The 23,594-nt window shown below is 42.4% G+C and overlaps 1 protein-coding gene across 1 annotated transcript in view; it reads right to left on the bottom strand.

The window, feature by feature from the left end:
- LOC309551116 (putative cation-transporting ATPase 13A5) overlaps window positions 1-23,594 on the bottom strand; it is a 203,245-nt gene that overhangs the window by 95,110 nt on the left and 84,541 nt on the right. The window contains exons 12-16 of the mRNA XM_082251562.1: window positions 20,538-20,726; window positions 9,925-9,986; window positions 8,885-9,035; window positions 5,900-5,974; window positions 3,867-4,023 (exon numbers count right to left, since the gene is read on the bottom strand). Of these exons, the coding sequence (XP_082107688.1) occupies window positions 3,867-4,023; window positions 5,900-5,974; window positions 8,885-9,035; window positions 9,925-9,986; window positions 20,538-20,726 (634 nt within the window). The remainder of the gene's footprint in view (window positions 1-3,866; window positions 4,024-5,899; window positions 5,975-8,884; window positions 9,036-9,924; window positions 9,987-20,537; window positions 20,727-23,594) is intronic.

Below are 23,594 nucleotides of genomic sequence, written 5' to 3'. Positions count from 1 at the left end.
AGGGAAAAAATATTAAATTGCGGCCCAGTCTGCATATGTTACTGTGAGATACACCCTTTGGATACTGTTGTTCTATGCTGCTTTTTAATAAACACCCATTTAGGGGACAGAAAGATATTAAATTGCGGCTTAGTCTGTATCTGTATGTGTGAGATACACCCTTTGGATACTGTTGTTCTATTCTGCTATTCAATAAACACCCATTTAGGGGAAAGAAAGATATTAAATTGCGGCTTAGTCTGTATCTGTACGTGTGAGATACACCCTTTGTTGTTCTATTCTGCTATTCAATAAACACCCATTTAGGGGACAGAAAGATATTAAATTGCGGCTTAGTCCGTATCTGTACGTGTGAGATACACCCTTTCGATACTGTTGTTCTATTCTGCTATTCAATAAACACCCTTTTAGGGGACAGAAAGATATTAAATTGCGGCATAGTCTGTATCTGTACGTGTGAGATACACCCTTTGGATACTGTTGTTCTATTCTGCTATTCAATAAACACCCATTTAGGGGACAGAAAGATATTAAATTGCGGCTTAGTCCGTATCTTTACGTGTGAGATACACCCTTTCGATACTGTTGTTCTATTCTGCTATTCAATAAACACCCATTTAGGGGACAGAAAGATATTAAATTGCGGCTTAGTCCGTATCTGTACGTGTGAGATACACCCTTTCGATACTGTTGTTCTATTCTGCTATTCAATAAACACCCTTTTAGGGGACAGAAAGATATTAAATTGCAGCTTAGTCTGTATCTGTATGTGTGAGATACACCCTTTGGATACTGTTGTTCTATTCTGCTATTCAATAAACACCCATTTAGAGGAAAATTAATAATTTTGCAGCATTTGCTGATTATGTTACTGTGAGATATACCCTTTAAATTTGTTTGGCGCATCTCCTTCCACCACCGATTATTGCAGGGCGCTTCAGTTTGCCTCCTAGTGCTAACTTCTCCTACTCCGCTTCCTCATCCTCTACCGCCTCCGCATCCGGAGCAGTGATCATTTCCAAGGCTTTCAAGGCAGTCATTTACAAGTGGCTCCGAAGGTGGGTTCCTGCACCCATAAATGCCAGATACACAATTGTCCAGCAAGGGCACAGTTCTGGAGGATGACGAGGTGGAGGATGAGGAGGAGATGGAGGAGGAACCATGTTCACAGCAGGGTGGCACCCAGATAAATGATAACAACAGATACTACACTTGATCTTAGCCAAAAGGTCGAGAAGCAATGCTGGTGGCATTCCCACCTGACAGCGGGGGCACAGTGGAAGCACAAGGCGAAGGCAGAGGAGGAGCTTGGCAACGCAGCCAGGGCATCACCAGGCCCTCATAAGGCAGGGTTTGCATGTATGAAATGTGGAAAAGCTTTGTCGGCACGCCACAACAACCAGGACCACCAGCTGTTTTTTGTTTTTTAAGCTCGTAGTGTGTGAACACACTCAGACTATCACCCGGTGGGTGCATAAAAAAGTGCACACCAAAAAAGTAAAACACAAAAAGTGCACAGGGTGTACACATGGTCCTTGACCCTGATCCCCCAGGCGCAAGGCTCCTGACAGGGACTGGGGTACTTACACTGGGTAACCTGGCCGAAACCAGGCAACCCTGTTCTTTAGGAGGTCTGCTGAAACAGACCACCCCAAGTACTAGATGGGGCTCTCCCGAAGAGAGACCCCTTGAGAGAGGGCGAACCAAGCCAAAAGGCCATATCCACCCCCTCCCAAGACTTTCAGGGACAGGCCCAAGGACCTAAACCCTACTAATTACGCTGTGCAAAATAAAGTGTACTGCCACAATAAAAAACACAAAAAGTGAGACACACAACACATAAAAGTGGGGAAAGGGATAGTGGAGAAGTGCATGGTTAGTGCCACGTTGCAATACTATGGCAGGCCCTTCGGCCAGGAATAAATAATTCCTCTGGTCCGAACTCCTGACCAAAAGGCCTGGCCCTAGAGGCAGGTGTGAAAAACATGTATAGGAAGTGCAGTGTCCTTGGTGCCATACTCATAGTGTTGCCATCCACCGTGAATTATGGCACCCTGTACTGCCACTCCAGGGGCACATACACCACAGGCTTTTCTGAATACCGGTCCCTGGCAAGACCAGTGCAGCCCTGTCCCTACCAGAAGGCCTCAGAACTTAGACAGCTTTGGGAGAGCCCGGCCCACAACCAGGGACACATACCTTTTCCAAGGCCAGACTCAACCCAGAAGGGGGAAAAAAGCCCCCCCCCCCCGCCGCCATCACTGTTCCTTACCATATACCATATACAGTTCCTTACCTTTCCTTACATACTATACAGGAACTGAATGACGGGTCTGCCCCCTTCAACTTCTGGGTCTCCAAATTGGGCACATGGCCTGAGCTTGCCCTTTACGCCTTGGAGGTGATGCGTAATTGGATTAGGGGGTGGGGGACATATGCTGCTTTGGCAGATGCCTACATATAGTTCCCCAGCCACTCTCCTTATCTAATTGTGATTTCATATTAAATTGCTTTTGAAGCTCTAAATCTTCTTTTTACTCTATTTATTCCCTAGATGGTATTCCCTTAGGACTCTCTGGGGGCTTACGGTGGTGAGGGAGTGTACCTCCTTGACTGCGCTCTGAGGGTGCGGGACTTGGCACCTTTCCCTGTCTCTAAAGAGTGAGGATTTAGGGGTGGCTACCCTGAGGTCCTTGCTCGGTTGTATCCCTCCTGCACATGGCCCTATACGTGGTGTTTAGCACAGCCGATGTTTCTGGTCTCTTGTCCAAGCATCTGTAGCACGAACACTTTGGTGAGCATCAAATAACTCTTCTGTAGAATGTAGTCTATTATAAATGTATGCTTAGATGGATATACATGTATTTTTTTAAATTATATGTAACTTATCTTTTTCTCTTTTGTGATAGTTAACCGAGGATTATCAAACGGTCTTTGAAAAAGCGCCATTCATGCGAAACGCGTTAGACCTATCCTTATCGGTTATTAACATTTATGTGTATTACTCAATGCAAGACAATAATGTCAGGTTATGGAGTTGGCTCCATTTTTTATCTCTTTGTATGTCTGTAATTCAAATTAATAAATTTATTTTTATATAAGATTGTCTGTCAATTTGCTGGAATACAGTGGTTTCGATGCTCTAAACTAGCTGGTTATGACAGCCTCCTTACCATCCCTTCTTCTTTTAGAGGTGTAGTTGGGGCCTCACCCTTAGGGGGAACGTCCCACTATCCCTGCCACATATTTTAATCTAGTCATAACCAAGATATGGTGAAAATCAGGGTCTACCAGTGAGAACAGAGCTCTATAGATGGCTTCTAGACATTTATTAAGGCTGATATGTACCTGGGAGCAACAAGCATCTTGTCAGGGTGTGTCCAATCTCCATAGTGGAAGATTTGGAACAGCAGGTGCAGGTCTTTGCGGCCTTAAGGTCTCTAAAGAGTCTTTAAACTTGTAATAGATTTTTTGAGCAGAGGGCAACAGAATTCAAAATTGCAGACATCAGACAGATCAGTAGGCACACTGCAAGAAGCCCTGGAACCATTTGTAAAATAGCTGGAGGTATCCGGTACAAGGGGACTGCCCTCCACCATGTCTAATATTAGACATGTTGAAACCACATGCCAGTAAGGCAATGTAAGGCTAAGGAAACAAGGCAAAGCCTCAGATACTCATGAAAACCTAAAGTACCAGTAGCAGGTGAGGGTCAGTAAGGAAGTAACCAAAGCCACTATAGCCACAGCCAAAGCTACAGAACCAAAATTCCTGTAACTTACAATGTAAATGGTCTCAGCAGCAGTTTGGAAAAAAAAATGTTTTTGTATCATTAGGTGTTTATAGAAGTAAAATTATTTTAGTACCTGTATCTTGCTTGCAGAATTTCACCATCACCTCTGGTGCACCTTTCAGGAAGATAGAGAATGTATGTTCTCCCACATTTTTTGTAATAACAGACATTCTTTGGAGATTGGAAGAGAATGGAAACTGGCGCAAGATGAGAAGTCCTTTCTCTATAACCTTTTAGAAAGACAGTAGAGAGCAGTACAAATGTATGTTTTTTTTTAAGATTCCTGAGAATTAAATTCAAAATAGTTAAGCAACATGGCACCCAAGCAAGAACATTTATGCATTCACTATATAATAACCAAGAGCAGAAATGCCTAACTCCATATAAACATATTTTACACTTGTAACTGAAAATAAACTGTGCTGTAAGAACTTTCAATATGCAATCTTTAAATGTTTGTATGTATCCACCAAACTAGAATTTGATGATAAAAAGAATATATATTAAAAAAAATAAAACATCAAAATTATCCTAATTACAGCAGAAAGTCTGCATGTATCTGACAGTTATGCAGGCCATAGATTATGCAATTTTCCTTCCTTCCACCATGGGTGGAAAGAAAGTGTTTCAATTCTCCCTTCGGCATAGTCAATGTTGATGGGAGAATCCCCCTGCCAGCACTATTGAGCTCCCCGGGAGGGGAGCCTTCCCTGCCAGCAAAACACAGTGTTGCCAGCTATAGCCAGCGCCAATAATTATTTGGTAATAACCTGACAGGCTGGATGTACGCAAGTCAATTGATAGATCGACTTGTGTACAGCCAGGGTGCTCATACATGGATTGAAATTTAGACAGTGCCTGCTGAACCAACCCAATTTCGATCCATGTATGGCCAGCTTTTCTTTTGTATGAAGCTCACAAACAACCTATTTGGGTGGTGTCAGTTCTTAAACTCTACCAAATATTTGACTAAAGCAGTGGCACAAATGCTATCAGTAAGCACAGACGTCTTGTCAATGAGGTAGTGAGCAGATGGACATGACCTGAAGCTTGGGTGGTGAGGAGATTCTTTTAGGAAGAGTTTTCAAAAGCATCTTTAGTTTTAGTAAGTTTTCTGGCAACTTTAGAAGTTTTTATATATAAACACTAAAATTTAGTTGGGAGTGAGTGGACAACCAATCCAGTACCAATTTCTTCACAATGGCCTTTCATCATCTAGTTTACTAAACTAATAACAGATAATTTTTTTAAATCTAATAATGTTTATGGTCCTTAAATATTCTTTAGATCCCTTTGTTTTTATTTGCAGCACAATTGTATATTGTGAAAAATAATTTTTAGTTATATGAAGGCACTTGGAAAAAACTGGTATAGTTTTAGACTTTAGGCTTCTTCTAACAATTATGGAATACCAACCTTGCTTTCATAAGCACCACCTCAAACTTCAACTTGATGAGAACTAGAGTTAAATGAAGCAACCAGACACATTTTCTGGATTAACTATACTTAGAAGATACTATCCAATGCATCACTATAGATAGGAGGAATTCATTTAATCATTGAGTTATCAAATACGGTTTAAATATTGTTTATATTAGTAATATTTCACTGGATAAAGTGGTTGTAAATCCTTACATACAGTATACCCTTGGGTGATACAAATTCTCCCAAATAGGTTATACCTGTTTATCTGCAGTCTTCTCTTCTGTACATGCATTCAAAGTGTAGAATTTATAAAGCTTGTCTGAGCTGTCAGAAAACAGGGGGCAAACAGCTAAAATTACACTCTGCAGAGGTCAGTGAGAAGAGCTCTGAGAGCTAATTTGAGGGAAGGGACACACCCCCTCCATACTGAACAAAGGAACAGAGATAAGGCTGTTAATCAGCTACAGCTCCCTCCCCTGACACTTTTTTTCTCTTGGTGTCAAGAAAACTTGTCAGAAGTGATTCATGCTGATAGCAGAGGAACAAATCCGCAGACAGAAATAACACATGGTGTTCCTAATTGAGACAGGTACAAACTATAGAGGGATATGCTTTGTTCATATGTTCATGTCTAAGGTTTACAAGCACATTAATATTACTAAACAACTGCATATATCTTACACACTGTGCTCCACGTCCTGGAGTAACCATTGCATACAGCTTTGATTTATTGTCTTCTTTGGATTCATTAAGTTCCTAAGGGAAGAAGTAAGATACCAGACTTTAATACAGGGTCAGTTATTTTTTATTTTCCATAGGTATATGTCAGTTTACCTACAATATCATATAAAGCAAATTGCAGGACCATGCTTAGATATAAAAGTAACATTCTTTAAGAACTAAGCAGTTAATGACAGCCAATGGATTTCATTAAAACATAAGTAACCATAATGTAGGGATAATTACTAGAGAAAATGTTAGTGATCTATGAGAAGGGATAGATACCATATATTAGAATAGGGCGAGGCATGACACAGTTGTTTCTGGGAGCTCTTTACATAATATTAGAATAAATATCTTTGCCACCAGTCATGCACTTGTTCTTACCTCACCATAATACTTTTATGAATGTATCTGCAGTGTCTCTCCTAAAGGAAAGGGTTTGATCTCCGATATTTATGGAGCCCTAGCTAATTGCTCAATGCCCAACTCCTTCCCGTATATACACAAATGTGAAGCAGATTGTGACCTACAATACACCCTACAAGACTGGGAAGTTATGATAAGCAATTCGTACTCTTGCACTAAATCTCTCTGTTGGACTCCATGTTAGTTTCCCTAATGTTTGAGATTTATGCTTTAGGGGTTATCCTACCCGTAGTACTTTATATCACACATGTTGGTCCTGTGATGTATGGCTCCCTCTATAAAATTTGTAAAATTGTCTCTAAAATTTCTGGTTATGCACTGGAATTGACCCCTCCCATGTGTCTTCTTTATGCGTCTCCATGCCGGGGGTCGCTCATCATGAGAAGAGATTTATTCATACCATATGTGTTTATAACTCCTCAGGCCATAACCCTTCAATGGCAGTCTTATGTCATTCCATTCTCTCTTATCAAAAGGATCTACTCCATTATGTTAATGACAAGGATTCTTTACACTTTGAATGACACTATGCACCAATCGGAAGCTAAATAGAATGCTTGAAAATGTTCCCGTTGTCTATTTTTATATTATTATTAAACAGGATTTATATAGCGCCAACAATTTGCGCAGAGCTCAACAAAATGAAGGCAGACATTACAGTTACATTACAATTTGGTACAAAAACAATCAGAGGGCCCTGCTCATTAAAGCTTACAATCTAAAAGGGATTAATACAATTAATACAAAAGGTAATAGCTGTGGGGGATGAGCTGATAGAGATAGGGAATCAGTGTATTAGTTAGAAGCTGGATAGGCTTCTTTAGATAAGGGTTTTCAGGGATCGTCTAAAGATGAATAGTTTAGGGGACAGTCAAACAGATTGGGGTAGAGAGTTCCAAAGGATGGGAGAAGCTCTGGAGAAATCCTGGAGGCAAACATGGGAGGAGGTAATAAGGGAGCTCAAGATCAGGAGGTCTTGGGAGGACCGAAGAGAGTGGCTTAGTTGATATTTTGAGATCAGGTTAGTGATGTAGCTGGGGGCAGAGTTGTGGATGGCATTGTAAACTATTGTTAGCACTTTGAATTTTATTCGTTGGGTGAGTGGAAGCCAGTGAAGAGATTAGCAGAGAAGGGGTGGAAGACACTAAACGGTTGGTAAGGTGGATGAGTCTTGCAGCAGCATTCATTATGGACTGAAGGGGGGACACTCTATGTAAAGGTAATCTAATGAGGAGGGAGCTGCAGTAGTCGAGGCGAGAGATAACCAGGGAGTGAATTAAAAGCTTGACGGTGTCATTGATTAAAAAGAGGCGTATTCTAGAGACGTTGCGGAGGTTAGGGCGGCATGATTTGGACAGGAATTAGATGTGGGCCCAAAAGGACAGTGCAGAGTCCAGGGTTACTCCTAGCACCCTGACATGTGTGGATGGACTGATAGTTGTTCCATTGATCTTGACAGAGAATTCGGGGAAGGGGCATATTGGGGAGGAAATATTATTAGCTTGGTTTTAGACAGATTCAGTTTGAGGAAGTGGTGTGACATCTAGGCTGATATGTCTGTTAGTAAATCAGTAATGCCCGAGGAGACTGACGGGGTGAGCTGAGGGGTAGAGAGATAGATATGGGTGTCATCAGCATAGAAATGGTACTGGAAGCCACGGGAGGCTATTAGCTGGCCCAGGGAGGAGGTATAGATCAAAAATAGTAGAGGTCCAAGGACAGAACCTTGGGGGACCCCAACGGTAAGAGGAGTTGCAGAGAAGTGGAGTTGTAAGTGACACTGAAGGTGTGGTGAGATAGGTAAGATTCAAACCAACGGAAAGCGCAGTCATGGAGACCAAGCAAATTTAGTTTTTTGAGGAGGAGGGGGTGGTCAACTGTATCAAAGGCAGTAGAGAGGTCCAAGAGTAAGAGTACGGAGTAGTGACCGTTGGTTTTAGCTCTGGTTAAAGCTGTTAGTAAATAATTTGTGAGTTTTAGGAGAGAAGTTTCTGTGGAGTGCTGCCTGTGAAATCCAGACTGGAAGCGGTAAAGAAATGGGTCTTAAGTTGTTAAGATTGGTGGGGTCTAGTGAAGCTTTCTTTGGTATGGGAGTGACTAGTGTTTTAGAGGGTTGGGGAAGATGCCAGTGGAGAGGGAGAGGGAGAGGTTGAAGATAGTAGTTAAAGAGTATAGGATAGAGCCAGAGGGTGACTGTAGTATTTGCGAAGGGGCAGGAAGTTAGGTGGGCATTAGAAAAAAGTTTAGTGACTTCCTCTATAGTAGTTGGGTTAAACAAGGGAAGTATTGATTGTGCAGGAGGACAAGGAGTGAAGGGTGAGGGAGATATCTGTAGAGTAGAGATCCCGTCATGAATTGTATCAATCCTATTTTTGAAGTGCCCTAATGTAAATTCTTTTTATGTAATATGGTCAATATTGTAGTTATACAGTGTTTCCTTTTGTGGTATATGGTGTGATATAAAGAAAAATCACTCTGTAAATTATTTTCTCTAAATTAAAAACTGCTAGATATTACCCAGCCTGTTCCTTCAAACATCTTGATGTCAAGTGGATCACCATGCACTTTCCCATTCATTAGAATCAATGAATGGCAACTGGCCATTGCTTCAGTCATAGTATTCCAGGGTAATGTGCAACCAGATGTAACAGGAAAGACCTCCTGAAAGCTAAAAGACAACTATGTATTTTATTAACCAAGCCAGCAACACATAAATATTCAAAACTACATTTACTTGTTTCCACAGTTAAAGAGTATGTAAAGCCAACATTCCATATTCCTGGTATGTGCCTACTGTACCATGTATGAAAAAGTGTCCTGATCTCTTTGGATTGCTTGCTTTTTGTGAAATCCTTGGTGTCCCTGTCAGTCCCTCTGCTTTCCCATTAAAAACTGACCACACTAGGCAGGAGAACACAGCGTGGTCAGTTCTCTAAGTTCTCTAACTATGCTGGGAACTCAGGCTGCTCTCTTCCAATGATTACACTTGACCTGACACACCCCCTTGCACAGCCTTTTATTGGGAAGTTTAGTATGCTAATACTTCTCCTCCCTCTGGCTTTTGTGCTGCTGGGAACAGAGAGAATGTGATCACTTTTGAAAAAGGGAAGAAAGGTATTTATAATGTGTTTATTTTTAATCTATGAACTAATGTTTTGCCTTTTATTTATATATTTAAACTGAAAGGGCTGTTTTACAAGGTGATCAATTACAATTATCTTAAATCAAAAATATCTCCTTGTGTGTCCTGACTATGACTGGCAGCAGAATCACGCTTACCTCAGTTAATCAATATTTTTTTATGTTTCAACATGGCTTCCTGGGCATACAGAGTTACTATTTATTAAACGTCTTATTATTACTACCATTGCTACTTCTACTCATTGTCGTCATCATGATAATCATTGTCATCATCATTATGATAATCATTGTCATCTTCATCATAATTATTGTCATCATCATCATCAATAATCATTGTCATCATAATAAATTATATTGCCACTAGCAACACAAAATACCGGCATAACAACTACTATAAGAATCGTCATAAAACCTACCAGCTTCTATCTGAACGAATGATACCCCATAAATCTAGGCCATCTTCAGTTAAAGTACCTGTCTGATTTAAAATAGACTGGTGAGTTAACATGACAGCTTTTAGATACGTAAGCTTAATCAAGAAAAACAACTGTAAAATCCATTATAGGATACATATTATTACAAATTATAGTCAATGGTCACAACATGTACAGATTTTTCATTTTCGCATACCTCTAGGTATGCTAAAAACTTTCTGAGTACTAAATATACCACACATATAGACATACAGACATAGAGGTTAATTTACTAAAGGAATACAATTTGTTTATTCTGCAAGGTATATGTTTACGTGAAATGGTGTTTACACAAGGCATGCATTTACACCTGAGCAGAGAATATTCTTAGATATTTTTTAAGCATTATTTACATGTTTATCAAACTTCAGAATTTTTCATTTCTGGGCTGGGCATGGGAGGAGAGCAGTGCTATAAGAGGAAAGGAATTCTTCAGGCATGAAAAATGCGTATGAAAACACATGTATTGTGCATTTACAGGCATTCCTATTGAAGTCTAGAAGGATAAAAAGACCCCGAATGTGCCAAAAAAAAAACTCATGTATTTTATGAGCATAAGTCAACTGAGTATACATCTGTGAACAGGCACAATTAGAAAGAATGTGATTCTGCATAGTCAGGTGTTTTAAGGCATAGAAAAACTAGCAGAAAACCACTCGAGAATAAATGGGGGCTTAGTTCAACGAGGAACACAATTAATGTAGATATTTACTTTTTTACCTGTAAAATACTTTTTATAGTGCTTACTATTTACATATTGCATATACACATCAGTTCTTGCCCCCAAATAGCTCACAATCTAAGATACTGTATTCTAGGATCAATTTAGACACAAACCAATTGTCAGCACGTCTTTAGTGTGTGTGGGAGGAAACCAAAGTACTAAGAGGAAATTCACGCCTGGGGAAAACATGCAAACTCTATGCTGCTAATGTCCTGCTTGGGATTTGAACCCAGGGTCCTAGCTCTGCAAGGCATGTGTTCTAACCACTAGGCTACTGTGCTACCTACTATACATATGGAGATTAAAGTATGTTGCTTACTGGATTGTTTTATTTAGTGAGGCTATCAGGGTCAGCAATAAAGGGCAGGTCACTCACATATTTACTCAGACAAGGTTAACTACTGTGATGTTGCACAGAGCCGAGAGACTCCCAGTTCTTTTCTATCTCTTTCAATTATGAGAAAAGGAGAACTTATTGTAATGCTCTCAACAACCAGCATATACACAGTTTTGATAAAAATATGGTTTCTGTTTTAGATGACAAAGGACAAAGAATTGGAAATGCCACACAGACCTACTTTGCTTTGAAACTGTTATAGCAGTGAGGTTTCAAACCAGGCTTTGCAATGATTGAACACTGTGTCAATTGTAAAAAATGGATTTTTGTAAAATCCTACCGTAAAATCCTTTTCTCTTAGCTCATTGACAGACGTAGTCCTCGGTGATACAGCACCTTCGGGTTATGTTGCCTCCACAGGAGTAGGACTAGACAGGAAATGAAAAATGCTCTGGCCACACCCCAGGGGCAGTCCCCGAGGGTATATCCTCTCTCTCTCCGCCACAGCAAATCAGTTATGTCACAAAAGCAGTGCTTAGAGAATTTAACCCAACCCAACTCAAAAACAGAGGGGCGGGTACTACGTCTGTCAATGAGCTAAGAGAAAAGGATTTTACGGTAAGATTTTACAAAAATCCATTTTTCTCTATCGCTCATTGACAGACGTAGTCCTCGGTGATACAGCACCTTCGGGAAGTCCCAGAGCAGTATCACAAATGAGGGGTGGGAAAATGGAAATCAAATCCAAATCTAGAAGGCCCAACCGGTGCCAACTAGAAGTTTACAATGCTCATCCTTAATGATGAGACTCAACAAAAAAAAATTTTCAAACAGAAAAAAACCCTCGAGGTAGACCACCGGTCTCCTCAAATTGCGGCCTGCAAAACCTTGCGGCCAAATGAGGCATCCGCCGATGCCATCACATCAATTTTATAAAATTTTGTAAAGGTATGTACCGACGACCAGGTGGCCGCTTTACATACCTGGACCACTGACGCCTGATGGCGAAAGGCCCAGGAAGTACTGAGCGCTCGAGTGAAGTGCGCCCTAACAGGGAACGGAGGATTCCGACCCTTAATAGAATAAGCCTGTACCACCGTCTGACTGATCCATGTAGATATGGTCACGGCAGACACAGGCAACCCCCTTCAAGGGCTATCCGTGATCACAAAAAGTGAGTCCGTCTTACGAAAACCACTTTAGGAAGGAAGGATGGATTCGGAAGAAGAACCACCTTATCCCTATGAACCACCAGATATGGGGAACGACAGGATAATGCGGCCAGTTCTGACACCCTGCGTACAGAAGTAATGGCCACCAAGAAGGCCACCTTCTGGGAATGTAAGCAAGGGAATCTCCCTAATATCTTCAAAGAGAAGTTTCTGAAGAACCGACCACACTAAATTAAGATACCAGGCGGTAAGGGTGCGCGCACTGGCGGAGCCAGATGTCGCACCCCCTGGATGAAATTCCGCACCAAGGAATGATTAGCCAAAGGTTTCTTGAAAGAAGATTGCTAACGCCGAAAACCTGACCCTTGATCGTGCTCAAGGATAGTTTCTGCTCAACCCCTTGTTGCAGACAGACCAAAATTCGGGTCACCGAATAGGTATGTGGGGGAAATCCAATAGATTCACACCATGCAATATAAGACTTCCATGTGCTGGAAGTCGCTTTCCTTGCTTTAACTGGAGGTAGGAATAACTGAAGCTGACACTCCCTTGTCCTTCAGTACCTGGGTCTCAATGGCCAGGCCATTAAGCCAGCGACTGTAAAGCAAGATGGAAGATCGGTCCCTGAGACCGCAAATCCTCCCTGAGAGGAAGTCTCCAAGGAGCGTCCGCGACTAGCCTCGCCAAGTCGGCGTACCAGGCTCGACGAGGTCAATCCGGAATTTCCAGAATAACTGGAATTCCCTCCACCTCTATCCTGCGAAGAAGTTCCCGCAGCAACTTGAGAGGATGGAAGGCATGCCGTAGCTGATACTGCCCCCACGGGGCGATCAGCGTTTCTGCTGCGTCCGCTAGAGGATCGTGGCGCGAGCTACAAACCTCCGCACCTTCCTGTTAGGCCAAGGTGCCAACAGATCCACATCCGGGATGTCCCAATGAAGGGACAGCTGGAGAAAAACCTCTGGATGAAGAGGCCATATGCGATTGGATCCGAATCGGGCTGCTCTAGAGCTGCTCGATCCAGTAAATCAGACAAAATCTGATCGCTCTCAGTTCCGATACCCTTATTGGTAATCTGGATACTATCGGAAGAAATGACTTCCCCTGGTTGAGCATCGAAGACTTCCTGGTCCACTCGCTCAACCGGATCCGATTGTCCAGGGAATCAGGATTCTGATTCCATTAAAAAAGAATCTCCTTCAGGAGAATTCGGGTATGAGACTGGGTATACGGTACTGCCTCTAAGAAGGCCACCATCAGTCCCAGCCAATTGACGGACAGCAACTTCCGAATCGTTGACTGAACCTTCTGGAGTTTCCAAGCAAGGAGAAACTCTCTTGCCCAGGATGTATCCAACCTTAGGCCCAGATAGTTCAGTCTCCTGGTGGGAACCAGGGATGATCTTTGGGAAAGCGAAAAAACGCTGATGTCCTGCGATGATGGGGATATAAAGATAGGCATCCTATATGTCTATGGACGCCAGGAAATCTCTTTGATGCAGGGAGGCCACCACTGTACGGATGGACTCTATTTCTTCCCAAGTCCAGATTTGGACGCACCTTGCCCTCTTTCCTGGGCATTGTGAATAGGTTCGAATAGAACCCCTGAAACCGTTCAATGTTAGAAGGGAAGAATCGCACCGGTGGAAGTGATCGAAACTCGATCCTGTGTCCTCCAGAAACCGGTGAAGACATCCCCCCCCCACCCCAGAGATGGGTAGGGGCACATCAGGCTATATTCTTCAGGCTTGGCTGAGCCGGACTCTTTGTTTACCCGACCAGCGCCCTTTGAAACTCCTCTAAAGGGGCTTTGGAGGGTATCGCCTTATCGCCCGCCCTCGCGGAACGAACAACTCTATATGAGCAGAAAAGGAAGGTCCTCGTTAGTTACGAGGTCTTTTTATCCTAACAGTCTGTGGCAAGACAGCAGGTGGTACCGTCTATCCTATAAAGAGGAATTCCTCAAATGGATAGCACCTAGCCATGCGTTTGGAAATAACAGGGGTTCGTTTCAAAACGACCTCATTTGGGTAAAGGAAAATCCTTCGCCCTTTTGGTAGGCTAACAAGTACCAAAAAGGAATCTCAGTCTCAGCTACCTCTGCCAGTGTAACCTCAAGACTAAAGGTTTCCCGGACGGACACAACTAGTGCATCCACCACTCTTGTGCTATGGCGGAGGCAGAAACGTGCTCCTCACTGCTGAGGAGATATTACCTGAGACAACAGCCCCCTAAGAGGGACCTGCAACTGCATTGACCAGCTCCGAATCCGTATCTGAAGTATCTGATAAACAATAGGGGTAGGCGGGGGTCGCTACTTGACCCCCGTCCCTGACAGGCCACCTCCACCCGGGATACCAAAGACTCCAAAACTGCCGATAATGCATTAAAAACAAGTGGGGTACTGGAGGGTCCTGCGGCCACCTTGAGGGGATCAGGTGGGGATACCTATGCGGCAGGGTCAATGATTATACAAGACACTTGCCAGCGACAAAAAAATGACAAAGTAAAAAAAAACTTTTTTTTTTTTTGTGTCCCCCAGTCGCAACAGCGCCCCTCAGTGTTACCTGCCTTTTTGGACCCCACAGAGAGAGAGACAGACCCCAAGGCTCATCCCTGATGCACAGAAGTTTTCATCAGCTTGCTCAGTGCTTGTCTTGTTACAGACAGGAAGTCTTTGGCCCTATTTCCTGGGTAAAAGAGGCGGCTCCGCCCCTTAACACGCCTGCTGGCTCCTCTCCCTGGCTCCATGAGGTGTTTGAGTCACCTCAAACATGGCCGCCCCCATGCTGGAGACACGAGGCTACACCAAAATGGCGGCCTCGTGCGATCTACCAGACAATGGCGGCGGCCTGCACAGAATAGCGGCATGTCTGGAGAAGGATCTCGGCCTCACAACCCTTCACCCTCATGGTGGTCAGCGTGGTCGGAGGTACCGGACCCTAGCGGGCCGTATGCGGTCCGTGGCCGTCGGGAGGCATCTGCTTAGCTGGAGGAATGATCTGGAATGCAGTATACATGTATAGACATCGCCCTGTGGCTACTGACAGGTAGGATACCTTATACTATCACAGTAAAGTTCTAGTACTGCCACTGACTACAATCATTTTCACATTTTTACAATTAGATTGTCAGCTCCCAAACCAAGCCTCCTGGCTTCTTGTACACAAAAATCACACTCAATTAGGGGGATCTGTGACATGTTGTAGGATAGAGGGGAACCCATCCTTACCATTACAGAGAGGGGCCCGCGTTCACCACAAGACCCGTCAGGGGGAAAGGGGGAACATACTACTCACCATACCGGAACCAGGCGGGCGCCAACTCCTGACAGTACCCCTCTCCACCGAGGTAGGAGGGCTGTCGACCAATACGGGCGCCGTGACTCATGGTCTTTGGCGTTTCAGCAAGACGTTTAACTCGCAGGGTCAGTCCCCGTCCAGTGGGACTATGTCGCGGCCGACCCAGCGCGGAGCTATGGCCTGCACGCGCTCGTAGGCTGAACTGGGGTGACCACTGGATCTCAACATCCCGCCCGTCGCCCAGTTCAGCTTTCTTTCTTGCTTGAAGATCTCACAGGAACACTGGAGAAAAAAAGCTGTCTTAAAAAATAATTTTCTAAGAAAAAAATCCTGCCAGGACCGAAGATCCCAGCAAGGTATCTAGGTCCTTACTCCTGACTAGACAGAAAAAAACTGATTTGCTGTGGCGGAGAGAGAGAGGATATACCCTCGGGGACTGCCCCTGGGGTGTGGCCAGAGCATTTTTCATTTCCTGTCTAGTCCTACTCCTGTGGAGGCAACATAACCCGAAGGTGCTGTATCACCGAGGACTACGTCTGTCAATGAGCGATAGAGAAAAGTCAATTTTTACTGCCAATAATATTGTAGGTTATAGTGAAGGCCACAATGTATTTAATTAAATGTTTAGGGGGTTAGAGTGGTAGGTAATTACCAGGTTAATTGCTGGGGGCGTTGAAGAGTTATGGCAATTATTTAGGTGTTAAAGAGGGATTAGGAGGTATGAAGATACACTCTATTGTCATGTTGGCATCATTTGCTACATACAGTAAGTAGCTCTGTGTTCCAGCAGTAGCATGAGATACTTCCTTTTTGCTGTTCGGTGTAGATTGAATTGGTCTTGTATTGGATGGAGCCTTGTATTTTTATCAGTATATACAAAGATTTCTATGATTGGGCGAGATGGAAAGGTGGATGGAAGATGTCACAATCTCCACCTTGGCAAATTAGAAGTAAACATGGAATTCTACTTTGAATGTATGTACCACCAATATACCTCTTATAAATAAATAAATTTTTTCCCAGTGGGTGAGATGTTCAGGTTCAATTATGATAGATATACAGTATATAAATTTGTGTATATATATATATATATATATATATATATATATATATAATGTATCATCATCAGCAGTAATCAGCACGGGTTTACTAAAGGGCATTCTTCTCAAACCAATCTGTTAACATTCTAGGAGGAGGTGAGCTGTGAGCTAGATAGATCTGTGGTGTACCTGGATTTTGCGAAGGAATTTGATACAGTTCCCCACAAATGCCTAATATATAAAATAAGGTCTGCAGGCATTGACCACAAGGTCTGCTCTTGGATACGGAACTGGTTAAAAGGGGCTTGTCCAAAGGGTGGTAATAAATAACGCATACTCAGACTGGTCTGGGGTGGAAAGTGGGGCCCCCCAAAGCTCGGGACCAATCTTGTTCAGTGTATTCATAAATAACATTGAGGACAGGATCAGTAGCTCGATTTCAGTTTTTGCAGATGACACAAAATTAAGCAGGGCAATACCTTAACATCGTGAGGCAGGAATCTTACAGAATGACCTGAACAAAATCGCAGTGGGGCAACTACATGACAAATGAGGTTTAATGTAGAAAAGTGTAGGGTATTGCATTTGGGGACAAAAAACATAAAAGCACAATACACTTTAGGGGGTGAAACTCTGGGGGAATCAAAAATGGAAAAAGATCTGTTGGTCTTAGTAGAAGATAGCCTTAGCAATAGCATGCAATGTCAAGCTGCAGCTGCCAAAGCCGGCAGAATATTAGCATGCATAAGGAAGGGGATACATTCCAGAGATATAACTATAATCCTAACACTTTATAAAACACTGGTCTGACCGCATCTGGAGTATTCTGTCCAGTTTTGGTCACCAGTTTTGGGAGCTGGAAAGAATCCAGAGAAGGGCAACTAAACTGATTAGGGGATTGGAGGAGAACTATGAAGAGCGCTTACAAGCACTTGATTTATTCTCCCTGGAGAGGAGACGCCTGAGAGGGGACATGATAGTGATTTATAAATACCTCAATGGTGATCTCAACATAGAAAAAAAGCTATTCAATCGCAAGAAATGCATGAGAACGCGAGGCCATACAATGCGATTAGAGGAGAAGTGTTTTAACCTCAGGCTACGCAGTGGGTTCTTTACAGTAAGGGCTACAAGACTGTATAGTTCTCTACCACAAATGGTAGTAACTGAGGGAAGTATGGCTACTTTTAAAAGACTCTTGGACATAAATCTCAAGGATCATAACATTCAGGTGTATGGGAAATGATTACGGCCACACACACCTACACAGGTTGACTATTGTCTTTATTTAACCTCAACTACTATGTATATATATGTATATATATATATATATATATATATATATATATATATATATATATATATATATATATATATATATTCTGTATATAACCAAAAGTATTGGAACACCTGCCTTGACATACACATGAATTTAATGGCACCCCAGTTTTAGTTCATTGGGTTCAGTACTGAGTTTTGGCCCACCCTTTGCAGCTATAACAGCTTTAACTCTTCTGGGAAGGCTGTCCACAAGGTTTAGGAGTGTGTCTATGAGAATGTTTGACTTTTCTTCCAGAAGCACATTTGTGAGGTCAGACACCGATATTCGAGGAGACCTGGGTCGCAGTCCCTGCTTTAAATAATTCCAAAGGTGTTCTTTCGGGTTGAGGTCAGTACTTTGTGCAGGCCAGTCAAGCTCCTCCACCCTAAAATCACTCACCTATGTTTTTATGGATCTTGCTTTGTGCACTGGTGCACAGTCATGTTGGAACAGGAAGGGGCCATCCCCTAACTGTTCCCACAAAGTTGGGAGCATAAAATTGTCCAAAATGTCTTGGTATGTTGACACCTTAAGAGTTACCTTCACTGGAACTAAGGGCCAAGCCCAACCCCTGAAAAGTAACCCCATACGAAAATCTCCCCTCCACCAAATGCTTTGCACCAGTGCACAAAGCACGGTCTATAAAGACATTTGGGGTGGAGGAACTTAGCTGGCTTGCACAGAGTCCTGAGCTCAACCCATTAGAACACCTTTAGGATGAATAAGAGAGGAGACTGCGAGCCAGGCCTGCTTGTCCAACATCAGTGCCTGATCTCACAAATGCACTTCTGGAAGAATGGTCAAACATTCCCATAGACACACTCCTAAACCTTGTGGACAGTAATTAAAATAGATTTGAAACTGTTATAGCTGCAAAGGGTGGGCCACATCCATATTGAGTTACCATTAAAGTTCATGCTCGTGTAAAGGCAGGTGTCCCAATACTTTTGACAATATAGTGTAGTTTGGATGTTGTAGGGGTGAAGGGGACAACTCAGCAACAAAGTCAACAGCACTGGGCTGACAATGCCAAAAATGAATGTACTTGGTTCAGCATGCAGGTTCCTGCGTTCCCTTTGCACCTCCAGACCTCTCATTGGACAATAAATATGCATCACCATTTCTGTCCAATCGGTAAGGAAGCTCAATCGGGAAGTTGTAGAGGGATCTGGGTCTACATTGTGGCAGAGATATTTAGGAGTGGCTAAACACTAAGTTAGGTGAACTGTTGCTTTGCTAAATTAACAGTCCCTTTACTTTTAGTAAAAGAAACCCCTATGTAGAATTTTATGGACAAATTGCTTTGTCTTTTTTGATTGTATACTGTGGTATATTTGTACACTCAAGTTTACAGCTTATTTTATGCTTGAGGTGTACATAGATATAGGTTTACTGTTGCTAAACCTGCATTACAATGGTTAGTTTGGAATTCAAAGTAATTCAAAGTAAACATCTAAAACATTATTTTCAAGAAGAAGTCCTCTTCTATGTGAGTTTTTGCTAACAACACAGGGCAGTTTAAAGTGATTGCTTTAGTAAATTAGCTCCCCAACATTTTTTTTTTGTTTTTTGTTTTTTTTTTTCAGTTGGTCCATGTTCATGAGAGCTAAAAAACCTACTCTATATTGTGTTGTTTATTTATCTTTGTCCATAAAAACATTTTATATGTTTGGGGTAAAGTAATATAATATAATATATAATATATATATATATATATATATACACACATACACATATACACATATACACATATACTGTATATACATAAAACAACCATTGTAATAAAAATACAAACTGCAAAAGTGTATATATATATATATATATATATAAGTAAGTATGTAAGTGAATGACCTGGCCAATTCCATGAACACCACATCCCAGTAAAGGATAGAGACATAAAAAGATTGGAAACAACAGGACTTTATAAGTGTTGACCTCCCCCTTCAGTGCTACTAAGAATAGACATGCACATTGTAAAAAATATTACTTTATTTAAATCCAAACAGCCTTGATCTCTTGGTCACTGGGGGCTACCTGACTAGATTGAAGCAAGCATCCATAACTCCCTCTGAGAATGTGATTCATCTTTGTAAGTTGAAATAAATTTGAAAACTAATTGTAATGTTTATTATAAAGCAATATACTTTGTATTAGTTTGTCTTTTTTCTTTTTGCTTTTGTAGTAACTCACCGGAGTCCTCTCTATAAACACCCCTGAAGAAGCCATAAGGTGAAACGCACTGATATACAGCAGACTTGGAGGGGGAGGAACTTCTTTTGTTTGAGGGTGGTGCTACCATGAATTATTTACTATGATGTGCAATATCAATTTCTGGGTTTGATTTTATGTTATTTTTTCCATGACCTAAACCTTTTAACTCTCAATGTTTGGATTTAAATAAAGTAATATTTTTTACGATATGTATGTCTATTCTTAGTAGCACTGAACGGGAAGGTCAACATCTATAAAGTCCCGCAGTTTCCTATCTTCTTATATATTCAATGTTTCTTAACTTTTGTAATATTTCCTGTTCACACCCAACCATCAGTGGCTACCTATGATGCAGGCCAACTCAGATTATACAAAATATAATATTTATTTGTTAAATGTTTTATACTTTTTAGCATTTAGCCCAAAGTCAGAAAATTTAAGAATACATACTTTGTCAAAGCAAACAACGTTTATCTGTCCACACAAAATAATCCTCTGAGGACTGATGCAAAAAATGCCTTGCTTTTTTAATCGTGCCTGAGAGTAGAGAGTGCAGAGTGTCAAAGATGGGGGCAGAGAAACCGGTATTGCCACAGTTGCCATGATAAGTACCATGATTACTAATTCTCGAGCTGTTGCCTATAAAACAAAGAGTGATAATATGAAAGTTTAGCACCATTGTTATAGCATCAATATGCATTATTGTATACAGCTGAAAAAGATATTTAGGCTGTAAGAGTCACTAATCTAGACATTTAGCACTTTATAATAGCTAGAATGTAGTGTAGAGGGATCAGTCTGGGCATTTGATATAAGAGTTTCTCATAAAGGTTATTTGCCAAAATCTGTTTCATTAGGTCATTAATGAGAGAAAAGTTGTAAAAAATAATTTTTTAGTTTTATTTGGATGAAAATATGGCTGTTTTTAACGTTTTTCTAATCAGAAAACAAGAAATTGGGTAGTACTTGGTCATGAAGAAACAATCTAGACCAGAAATGAGAGCACTGAACCAATGCACTAACCAATGAATAGATTCAGGGGGGAATATAAATGTGCAAAAAGAACAATAGCAGCCCGTTTCTGTAGTGTCACCACATACAATAATTTAATAAAGGGGGGGAAAAAATCAGCGCTATTGTAAACAAATAATAGTATTATATAAAAGACCAACATATAAATGTGTTCAAATCCAAAATTGTGCATACATAAAAAACACGCTAAAAGTGAAAAACACAGGTGAAAAAATCATACATGAATGGTGTTATAAATGTGAAGAAAAATATTCTCAAAACAAGTTTATATTACTTAAAAGTCCATAAAATTGTGAAGAAAAGTGTCAGGGTTGCTGAAAGTTCACAAATAGGTGACAATCAATAATAAAGGAGTGTCTTCCGTGCAAAACCCCCAAAACAAACAGGCACATATCCACCTATAAGTGAAATGGCCGCTCACCTCAATGAAGGATAATATTTGCATTCAAAATAATCCCAAGATGGAACAAATCCTCCACATCAGTAAATAATTGGCTAAATTATTAGTGATCCTTAGCTTTTCTACTCTGCCCTCTTCATCCCCTTGCAGTTTGATTGTGGTGTGAAAAAAAAATGTCACACCACAATAAAACTGCAAGGGTAGAGGGCAGAGTTGTAAAAATAAGGAATCCCCCTTTAATCTGGACCAGAAGATTTTTCTTGCAAAATATATTTCCTTAACCACTTGCCGCCCACCCACCGTCAAATGACGGCGGGACGGTGCGGCCATTGTTCTGGGCGGAGGTTCAAGCAGGGCAGGCGCGCAATCGTGTGCGTGCCGCCCTGCACTGCCGGTGTCGGTGTGTCCCGGGACAAAGTCGGTCACCGGCAGGGGGTAAACAGCCAATGGGCGTGGCTGTTTCCCACGTGATCAGCTGTGTTCCAATGACACAGCCGATCACAATAGAGGAGCCCGGAAGAAGACCGCGCATGCGCGATCGGGAGCTCGCAGCGCGGTCATGTCGGTGGCTCTGTGTTCCCTAGGAACACAGCTAGTCACCGGCAGTAGTAAACAGTCACTGACAGTGACTGTTTACTATGTGATCGGCTGTGAATCCATTTACAGCCGATCACAAAATGTAAACACAGAGCAGTAATTCACTGTTACTAGCTCTTCTCCCCTCACACAGTTTCCAGTGTGAGGAGAGCAGAGCCAGAAACAGTGAGTTACTGCTCTGTGTACCTGTCAAATGTAAAATCACACCAATAAAGGTCCCCACACAGTCCTCAGCCCCCCCCCCCCAATTGCACCTGTCACCCAACAGTCACCTCATCAGTGCCCAGAAATTGACACCCATAACATTCACATGTGAGCGTAGCGATCGCGGGTAGAATCACTGCGACTCTGCCCGCGATCCGGAAATCATTGCAAATCGCGGGACGCCTGTGCGTTGCCCGTGATTTGCAATAGCACCCCAAACGCTGTGCGATGTTGCCACGATTTCCGCCTGCCGAATCGCAGTAGCATCACGCAAACAACGCATGACGCCCAAAAAAGGTACAAGAGCTCTTTGGGGCGTCATGCGTTGTTTGCGTGATGTTACCTTGATTCGGCATGTGGAAATCGCAGCAACATCGCACAGCGTTTGGGGTGCTATTGCAAATCACAGGCAACGCACAGGCGCCCCGCGATTTGCAATGATTTCCGTAATGCTGGCAGAATCACAGTGATTCTGCCCTGATCCGCTACGCCCACATGTGAACGTAGCCTAAAGTGCACCTGTCACCAGAGACTGCCATCAGTACCGCCGTGCACCATCGCCCGTCACCTGTCACCCATCGGTGACCATCGCCCGTCACCTGTCACTCCATCAATCACCGTCACTTGTCACCCCATCAGTGATCGTCATCTGTCACCCCATCAATCATCGTCACCTGGCTGTCACCCCATCAGTTATCGTCATCTGTCACCCCATCAATCATCGTCACCTGTCACCCCATCAATCATTGTCACCTGTCACCCCATCAATCATCGTCACCTGTCACCCCATCAGTCATTGTTACCTGTCACCCCATCAGTCATTGTCATCTGTCACCCCATCAGTCATCGTCACCTGTCACCCCATCAGTCATCGTCATCTGTCACCCCATCAGTCATCGTCACCTGTTACCCCACCACTCATCGTCATCTGTCAACCCATCAGTCATCGTCATCTGTCACCCCATCAGTGACCGTCACCTGCCACCTATCAGTCACCTGCCACCCATCAGTGATCATCCACAGTCAACCATCATCCGTCGCACAGCCCATCACAGCCAGCACGTCAAAAAGGATGTACAGCAGCGAGGAGGCCCTTCAGGTCCTCTCCATGACTGATGAGAGCACCGGGGAGCTCTCATCAGTATCCAAATTCATAACCGAATCCGATTCGGAATTTGAAATCGCTAATAGTAGCGGATCGGAGATGGACCTGGACTATTCCTGTACACTTTCCTTTATACAATGTATTTTGGGGTGCAATTTTTGCTATATAC

This window comes from Pelophylax lessonae (assembly GCF_965119305.1).
Source record: "Pelophylax lessonae genome assembly, chromosome: 3".
Classification (NCBI taxonomy): Eukaryota; Metazoa; Chordata; class Amphibia; order Anura; family Ranidae; genus Pelophylax; species Pelophylax lessonae.
This window is presented reverse-complemented; position numbering and strand designations above follow the sequence as displayed.